The 9800-nt window shown below is 32.7% G+C and overlaps 1 protein-coding gene across 1 annotated transcript in view; it reads left to right on the top strand.

The window, feature by feature from the left end:
* Positions 1–521: 521 nt before the first annotated feature.
* LOC129741940 (uncharacterized) overlaps positions 522–9800 on the top strand; it is a 46018-nt gene continuing 36739 nt past the window's right edge. The window contains exons 1-5 of the mRNA XM_055733766.1: positions 522–596; positions 1759–2035; positions 2156–2203; positions 5209–5331; positions 5513–5634. Of these exons, the coding sequence (XP_055589741.1) occupies positions 522–596; positions 1759–2035; positions 2156–2203; positions 5209–5331; positions 5513–5634 (645 nt within the window). The remainder of the gene's footprint in view (positions 597–1758; positions 2036–2155; positions 2204–5208; positions 5332–5512; positions 5635–9800) is intronic.

Genomic DNA, 9800 nt, shown 5'->3' with positions numbered 1-9800 from the left:
ATTAAATGCCTGGATTCTGCCAGGTTTATCTAAAAAGTTGCCCAGATTTGGCCGATCCGGATACTTACTGAAAAAATTCTGGCAACCTTAAGTATAATCCTTATCGAAATTTGCGTTGGTTGATACAGTCTAAACCCTTTTTCCGAAAATTAATTTGAAATAAAAAAAAATACCAAATTCCATTCCAATTTCAAACTGAGATTTGGAATTCGAAGTGTAATTTTTCAAACTAATTTTATCCAGGAATTCTAATCCTAACTACTAGTTTTAAATATTCCCATGAACTAATTATTTAAGGCTTTTTACGGTGTAACATTTGCATCAAACAAATTTAAAAAAACTCGACATTTCTAACATTTTCTGAGGTCTTTCTCAAGGAAAACCTTAGCCCGTAAAAATCCGATAATAATTAGTCCATTTGGATTCAAATAATAATTTTTTTCTGGCAATATACTGAACTCATTTCCACTTCCTTTGTGTATTCAAAATATTCTGTATTCTCTGGGAAAGCATTTACAAAAATGATTCATATGGCCTTCCAGAGACAAATTTTCCACAGGCACCCCGAAGCATCGCGATGGCTTCATCCGGCCCTGGTAAGGGCACAAAAAGTTTCAATCGGTCTCGCGGACAATTTCAGTGCACTGATGCCAAATCCGGCCAAACAGTACTGTGAACTCTCGGACGTAGACAGCTGTATTTATTGTGTCAGTAGTCAGGAATGGCTCGGAAAGCATGCTACACTCACAAATGGCTTGCCAAACCATTACCTTTCTAACGAGTTTTGCGGTAAAAATTGATGTCTCCTTGTCGTCAATACTTTGACCATCCCGAACAGTGCTTCTTCTGCTTCTTATATGTCTCTAGACATAATCTTACCTTAGTACGATGGACACTGCTGAGAGAGGATCCACGTTTTTGGCCACATCCTGAACTAAGGCAGTTTTTTTTACTGGCGAAAGCACGCTTGACTTTATGGTCCAAAGTTTTGTCCACCGGACCTGGTTTTTGCTCAGATTTGTTTTGTCCACAAAGCTGTTTTACTTTCCATACTTCCGATTCAAATTTCAGACCGCTCCAATGCTTATTTACTTCTACCATTCAGGCCAATTGACTCAGCTAAATGTTGGGAACAGTACACAAAATGTTTTGGGAAATATTGCTTATTTCCACGAAAATTATGAAAAATGGAGCTCTTGACACACAGAATTTAAAGATAAACTGTAAACAACAACACCCAGCAGAAATCAGCTTTTCAAACGTCATCCGGAATGAGAATAATGGGACACCCTGATTAAACATAATGGGACACCCTAATTGCTGTGTGACAATTTTAACATTAGTTATCAACTTAAGAGTCACCACCAAACATTTAAAAACTTTTTTTAAATCAAAAAAATGTATTGCGTTTTTTCTTCCGAAATGAAGTTCACCTATTTACGTTGAAAAGCTTTCCTGCCAGGATTCAGGATACAACATATATTTTTACTTTCAGACAAATCTAGAAAAAGAATGCCTAAGTACAAAGCCTTTCGGAGTTTGATGATAAAACATACCATCTTTTAGAATATTAATACATATTTTTTGCAGGGCTTGAACAAATGATGAATTTTGATTTTTTTTATTTGAAAAACAAAAGTATATATGCCCTATCGATGCCAGACACCAGAAATTCCCATTTTAAACTATCGCCAAACCACAATGAATGAATGTGCCACCAGTTTCGACCGCCGCCTTATGGGAAGAGTGTGAGAGCAGAAGAAAGCAAAGAGCAAAGAACTAAAATTTCACCCCACGACGACGATTGCAACGAAAAACAGCTACCTACCACAAATTTCGCATACGTTCAGCCAACAACAAAAAAAAATCATCAATCACCACCTTTTTCCTCACTCTCAAAATTTTTATTTACTAGTTGGTGCTTTGTTAAACAGATATTTCGCGATTCGCATCCTAATAATTGATTTTGTCTACATTTTCACCCTTCCCCCCGACAGTGATGACCTGATAAGCATGGCCGAGGACAATACATTAGGTAAGAATTTTGTCGTTGTTGCTCGTTCTTGTTCCGGGTTTTTTTTAAACTTTCCACAGCAATGCAAACTAATTCCAATTTTTTTCCCTCTTTTTATTCCACCCTCGTCGTGCCCTATAGGTGACTTCTCACATATCGACGATGAATTGCAGTTTGTGAAAAATGATGGTAAATTTTATTGTTGTTATACATTTTCTACTGGGAGCGGGTTATATTTTTCGTATTTCCCCGAGCGTGTGTGCAACAGTAGAGACTGTTCAGAAAAAATGGATCAGATTCAGAACTGAGTGAATAACAGACGAAGGCAAAAAAACAGAAAAACACATTTCGTCATCAGTAAAAGTGAGAGTTGACAGACGATAACGAGAGAACAAAAAAAAACGGTGCACAGAAAAATATAAAATATGAACACGGGGGAATTGCTGCAATGAGCATAACCATGAACTGAACATATCACACAGCAAAAGATAAAAAGTTATCAACTTTGTGCGCAAACTGTGCGCTGAGAAGTGTTGACCGCATATGTGTATACAGTGAATTGAGTAAAAAGACAAATATGCAGTTTCAGTTTCGGTGTACTGGACCTTTCTCGGTGGCACTTTTTGCTGCCGAGCGTGACTGTGGGTGTATGCTGTACGTGAATGTTGACGTAGTAAAATTATCCTTTTTTTTGTGTGTACCTTCTACCTTCATCGAAATCTGTGTGTGTCAACAACTGCTTAATTGCACGCGTATCGAATCGAGTAAACCAAACCGGACTCTGCATGATTGTTGCCGTTTAGTGTATTTCTTTTGGTTTAATACTCAAAAATTGCACTCACACTGAAGAACATCAAGATCCTACGTTTTTTCCATTTTGATGAACACTACTGTTGCCACTCTCGACACTTTTGTCAGCCCAAAAAGGCTGCTGATCAGTTAAGCTTCTGATGTGGATTGTTGTTTCGGAATTGAAGTCATGTTGAAGTCAGTATTTGAGAATTTAAGTAAGTTTTCACTTCCTTTAAACTTGTCTGTAGTTTGAAGTTCAAAAATTCATATTCGCATTTCAACAGTTTTGAAATTTTTGTAATTTTTTTCGTTTTTAAATTTTTGTCAGTTTAGTCATTTTTTGTTATTTTTATCATTTTCTAATTTTGTCATTTTTGTCATTTTTGTCATTTTTGTCATTTTTGTCATTTTTGTCATTTTTGTCATTTTTGTCATTTTTGTCATTTTTGTCATTTTTGTCATTTTCGTCATTTTTGTCATTTTTGTCATTTTTGTCATTTTTGTCATTTTTGTCATTTTTGTCATTTTTGTCATTTTTGTCATTTTTGTCATTTTTGTCATTTTTGTCATTTTTGTCATTTTTGTCATTTTTGTCATTTTTGTCATTTTTGTCATTTTTGTCATTTTTGTCATTTTTGTCATTTTTGTCATTTTTGTCATTTTTGTCATTTTTGTCATTTTTGTCATTTTTGTCATTTTTGTCATTTTTGTCATTTTTGTCATTTTTGTCATTTTTGTCATTTTTGTCATTTTTGTCATTTTTGTCATTTTTGTCATTTTTGTCATTTTTGTCATTTTTGTCATTTTTGTCATTTTTGTCATTTTTGTCATTTTTGTCATTTTTGTCTTTTTTGTCATTTTTGTCATTTTTGTCATTTTTGTCATTTTTGTCATTTTTGTCATTTTTGTCATTTTTGTCATTTTTGTCATTTTTGTCATTTTTGTCATTTTTGTCATTTTTGTCATTTTTGTCATTTTTGTCATTTTTGTCATTTTTGTCATTTTTGTCATTTTTGTCATTTTTGTCATTTTTGTCATTTTTGTCATTTTTGTCATTTTTGTCATTTTTGTCATTTTTGTCATTTTTGTCATTTTTGTCATTTTTGTCATTTTTGTCATTTTTGTCATTTTTGTCATTTTTGTCATTTTTGTCATTTTTGTCATTTTTGTCATTTTTGTCATTTTTGTCATTTTTGTCATTTTTGTCATTTTTGTCATTTTTGTCATTTTTGTCATTTTTGTCATTTTTGTCATTTTTGTCATTTTTGTCATTTTTGTCATTTTTGTCATTTTTGTCATTTTTGTCATTTTTGTCATTTTTGTCATTTTTGTCATTTTTGTCATTTTTGTCATTTTTGTCATTTTTGTCATTTTTGTCATTTTTGTCATTTTTGTCATTTTTGTCATTTTTGTCATTTTTGTCATTTTTGTCATTTTTGTCATTTTTGTCATTTTTGTCATTTTTGTCATTTTTGTCATTTTTGTCATTTTTGTCATTTTTGTCATTTTTGTCATTTTTGTAATTTTTGTCATTTTTGTCTTGTGATTTTGATTTTATTTCGTCATATTAATCATTTTTGTCTTTTTGTAGATTTTTATTATTGTAGACATAATTGTTATTTTCATCTGTTATTCATTTCAGGGGTTTTCTTCGTTCTTTTCTACTTTTGTCTTTTTTATTGTTTCATCATTTTTCAAAAACTTTTTTGATTTTGTCATTATTGTCATTTTTGTCATAGTTTCCGGATACTCTGAACTGGTTTTTGAAACTTTCAATTAGCATCAATCAATGCGTTTCTTACCCAACTTTATCTCACGATCACCCTGGAATTTGACTGTCTCACTTTCGGAGGTAATGTTCAAACAAAGCTATAGTCACACAAGCCTAAATAGTGCGAAATCGTGCGTATCAAATTTACCGAGGTGTCACACTCAATCCGTTCGGTTATTACCTACCAACCTTTCCGAACTTTAAGACACTCTCCCACAAAACAACCTCGCGGGACCGAGTGATTATTTAGCACGCTTTTGAGGTTTATCGTTTTGCTAATTGGATCTCGGTTTGCTCGAATAAAAAAGCTACGATTTTACCAGAAATCATTCGGAAGGTCATCAGCGACGTTTTCGGTGTTCTTAGGAAAAAATAATTTACATAACTTATGACAAGGAGTTTGCCTAAAGTTGAAGGTTTTAGTGCGAAGGCGTTAATGAGCCTAAATATTTTCTCGTAAATATTTCAATTCGAAACAACAATGCAACAGTCATCAGCTCAGCAGCATATTGTGTTTTTTTCTGGTTTTAATTTATTTATTTTTGTTTTTTTTTTCTTCCTCTCTATACTTGCGCTCGTGTCCAACCAACCAAAAAACCACCAATCAACCTTCAACATGAAATCTCACCAGGAATGCTAGCACTCAGATTAATTCAAGTGGCAGACAGTTTAGACTCACCTAACTTTATCACAGGAACACCGGCAAATTCCTACCCAACGCTAACCAACTCCAACAACAACGACGCTAATCAATGTAATGTTATATTTTACTTATACTCGTATATCTCCCTCGACCAATTTTAGAAATTCCAGATCAATGAAGTACTCCTAGTTGAAGCAATTTGAAGTACCTCTTTGGTTTTGAATCGAACTCTAGCACCTAATTGATACTAATAGATACTTGTTTTGTTTTAAACTCCAAAAACTACCAACAGGCTCATTCTTTGTGCTCAAAAAAAATAATGACAATGTCAAGCAAAGCAGACCTGCCGTCAACATCAGTCGAACAGGCCCGAAGTCGATCGACTGTGTCAGTGATACTAGCCTCAACCGAAAGGTAAGTGCCACCATTTTTTCTTTCATTGAACAAGAATTTCCCCAACTACCGTTGGGAATTCCTCCTCACCTAAATGATCCATGATGTAAAATCTCCTCCCGTTAGTAATAGGTAGTAAAAATACCGGAATTGAACTGAATGGCTCAACTAATTGATCATTACGTAAACTAGTTGACTTGGTTGGTTTGAGCTCAATCGAGATTTAGTCAGATTAGTTCATATATGTTCATCAAGACAGAAATAAAACAAAGTGTTACATGTGTTTGAGTAGGTGAGATTCTTTGAATAAATTTCCTGGGCTTTGCTTCATTCGTTACAGGTGCTAATGCTGTGAATCACCAGTAGTGGCGTTCGTTCTATTTAGCACCGCTTGCGTCTATCGGAGTCCAGTCGATAGTCGTGGGATATGTTCTGGTTAAGTTGATAGCAAAGGTCAGCTAACCTGTTTAAAATGAAGTTTATCAAGTTTCAAAGTTATAATTTGATATCTGCGAATATAAACTTCTAAAAATTATCAAAATCGATAATGGCAAATACGGTCAAACGCAGAGTTGAACTTGCAACTTAGTTAAAATAAGAATATCAAAAATTTAGGATTTCTGATATCGAAGAACATTTCTCAGAATGAAGGGTTTTGGACACTTAAGAAGTTCAAAGAAGGAATTCAGGGGGGTTTTATTATCATTTGGCTTAGGATCGTAATTTTGTAAATTTGATTTCGATTTAAGTCGTTTTCATATTTTCATGTCGTTCGCGACTAAATATTTTTGAAACAGTTGGCGAAATGGTATTGAAAACACTAAATATATATTATATTTTTTTCAACTGTCTGCTCTTAGACTCGATCTAACGATAATGGAGTCATAAGTTAGTTAGTTAGCTAGTTTAAATTTGAACGGAAAAACATTCAAACAGGAGCTTGGCCTTGGAGACATACAAATGAGAGCTTCGAAATGATTATTAGGGGAGAGTGGAGATACTCGATCCCCTTTTCTTATTTTCACCATATCTTTCTGGAAAAATTTAGCAACTCGCCGTCTTTTACATTTTCTGACAGCTTGTAATTTCAAGTTTCTATGCTCCAAAAATTAGATCGATACTTGAACCCGTTGATGAACTAGAAGCATTTTCGTGAGAGTAAAAAAATTGCGATTTTTCTGAAGTTGGGGGAAACTTGATCCCCTATTGAAGGAGACTTGATATTTTATTCAGGAAGCCCTAATCCTTGTATAAAAATCAAACAAAACCCCGAGATAGAATGTTAATTGACTATTTTGGTCATGTTTGTTCTCATTTCACAATTTATAGCAGACATAAGAAGAAAATTCTCTAACTTTGTCTCAACGCTACTAACATACTTAAAGGCGCTATTTTTTATAATTAAGAAAAAATTAATTATTTTTGCTCTTTTCTTCAGACAATTGTTTGATAAATATTAGTTTTTGGATAAATATTAGTAATTTCGTAATCAGCAATCATAACGATCAATTCAGAAGAAAAATATGCCGTTTGGAAGGGGGATCAATTGTACCCATAATCAACATTTTAGACAACTTTTTCTGAAAAAAGTTGAGAGTTTTCCATTGCTTTGAAAATATGGCATTATGAAGTTCATTTTACGCTCGAACGATTGATACATTGGAACAAATATTTTTTTTCATAATTTTCCCATGTAAGGAACATTTTAAAGTGATGAAAAAAGATCTTCAAGTTACATTTTGAGAAATTTTTCAAACAAAGTTCAATTACTCAAACAATTATTTTGTTAAATTTTTTTAAACTACAAGCATTGTTATTTTGCTCATTTTGGCACATTTTTCTAGAACATTTGATCTTTGTAAGACATTCCAGTTTCAAGATATAGCTAAGGAATCAAGCATCCCCAGGGATCAAGTATCCTCATTCTCCTATAGATTTTACACGAAAGCCCGTTTATAATATTTGTCAACACGAGACTTCCAGGAGAACCTACTTTAACCAATTTTTCGAATGAATCAGATGGTTTGAACGTTTTTATCCGAACAAGTTAACTACTATCCTACGAAGCGTTCATTTTATACCAATTTGTATATGCCAATCAGACCATTTGTGCCGGAAGTCTTCAGATTTTCTTCAAAAAAAAAAAATACTAATTTGAAGCACATTTAATGTTACAACTTGATTTTAACACAACAAAATGAGTCATTCACTTCTTCAAGAATTATAAAAGAAACTACGACAATAAATTTAAAGTTAAACAGTTTCAAAATAAAGCTTAGATCTTTTAGAAATGTGACCGTGTATCTCAAAAACCATTTGCTCGATCAAAATACTTTCTATGGAATAAATGAAGGTATTCTTATGATAATTCATGAAAAAATTTGAAAAAAATTATTTATCGTTTTTTGTAAGAAAAATCTCTACTTTATTCTTGGTACCTCCTATCGGCCGGCGCACACTTTTTTCAGTCATGATATTGTTCAGTTTTTCCAATTTTTAATTCGTCCAATCTGTATGCTAGGTGGCTGCATCCTACTCCTTCAATTTCTACTACATTTTGGTTCAATACTTCTCTTTTAAAAGAAACTAAGGGCAATTAAGTGGATAAAGTTGTTTCAAAATTGACAAAACTTGAATATTTCTGAGCCACTAAAAAGAGTTTTTAATGGAATTTCTGCTAACAAAATCTGTCAAAAACGAAGTAAAACCATCATGAGATTTTAAGTATATTTAAGTATAATCGGTTAGTATAGATCGTAGGTTGCGAAGGATACACACAAGATTACTGTCTTTAGGCTTTTAAAAACAGCAAAAATCAGTGTTTTTTTTTGAAAATTGTCTTTTCATTGGAGCAGAATCTTGGCAGATCATTATATTTTATACAAAACAATCAGCAAATAAATACTTTAATATGCTAGGGACCTTACCACGAGCAGACATGTTATGGGATTCAAATAGTCTGTTCTACTAGAACTAACGATGATGGAGTCATAATGAATCTAGTTGAAATTTGAACGGAAAATTATTGAAACAGGAGCTTGGAGACATAGAAATAACAGTTTTTAAAAATCATATTATAGTCTATAATTTATAGATTTAAAAAAAAGCCCGTCAACACGAGATTTCCAGGAGACCAAGTTCTTCCCCTTTTTCGAACGAATCTGATGGTTAGTTGGTTTTTTCCGAACAAGTGAATAACTATCCTACAAAACCCTTAGTTTATAACAATGAGAATAAGAATATTTTACTCAGAGCATGGCCGTAGGAACGGGGAGAGGGGGGGAGGGGTGTTAGGGGTTAAACATCCCCCATGAGGGTCCAACAATGTCAAGAAAAATGTTCTTCTCTTAACTCAAAATTTTAAATCCTAATCAAATTTTGATGATCGACTAAAAGGAAGCAAGAGAAAAAATCTCGAAATCTCATCCCAAGCCACAATTCTACTACAGTTTTTCAAAAAAAAATTCATTTGTTCATAGATATAAAAAAAACTGTACTTGAAATACTATAATAATAAGATAAGACTCACTAAGGTTGCCTGGATTTAGCCCGAATGTTTTCACTTTATTTGAAAATTCAAAGAAAACTTTAAATTACGTGATCGCAATAATGTATTATGCGTCCAAAATAATTTTTTGAGCAACTTTTATCCAAATAAAACTGATGTTTCAATGAAAAAAAAAAATTTGTTTTTCGAGGTTTTTTCTTCTTGATTTTAATTGAAGAATCAAAAAATTTGCCTGGATTTTTGTAAACTTTGAAATCGAATGCCCGGATTTTAGAAGGTTTTAAGATTAAAATAGACGGATTTGCCCTACCCGGATAAGTGCGGAAATATACCAAAATAGTAAGCTTAGGTTTGAATCATTTCCAATAATCTGGTTCCAAATTTTATACGAAAATCTAAATTGTTTCTTGCGATCGGATTGTTGAATCTGTACACAGTTTATTATTTTTGATTTTTATTTCAGATCATCTTCCCTGATTTGAGTCTTGGGTTTGCATTTGAAACTGAAATGAGATTAATTTTCCGTTTACGAAACTCATCATACCGGAATATCGAAAAAAAAAAATGAAAAAAAAATTCTAATTTTAATTTTTAAATGCTTATATTTTTTTATGTTTTCATTCAATTTCTGTGATGTCCTGTACAAAGTTTTTAAAATTGCACGAACTACAGCTTTGTT

Source organism: Uranotaenia lowii, chromosome 2 (genome assembly GCF_029784155.1).
Source record: "Uranotaenia lowii strain MFRU-FL chromosome 2, ASM2978415v1, whole genome shotgun sequence".
In the NCBI taxonomy this organism is placed as follows: Eukaryota; Metazoa; Arthropoda; class Insecta; order Diptera; family Culicidae; genus Uranotaenia; species Uranotaenia lowii.
Note: the sequence above shows the minus strand (reverse complement) of the source record. Positions and strands in the feature narration are given on the sequence as shown.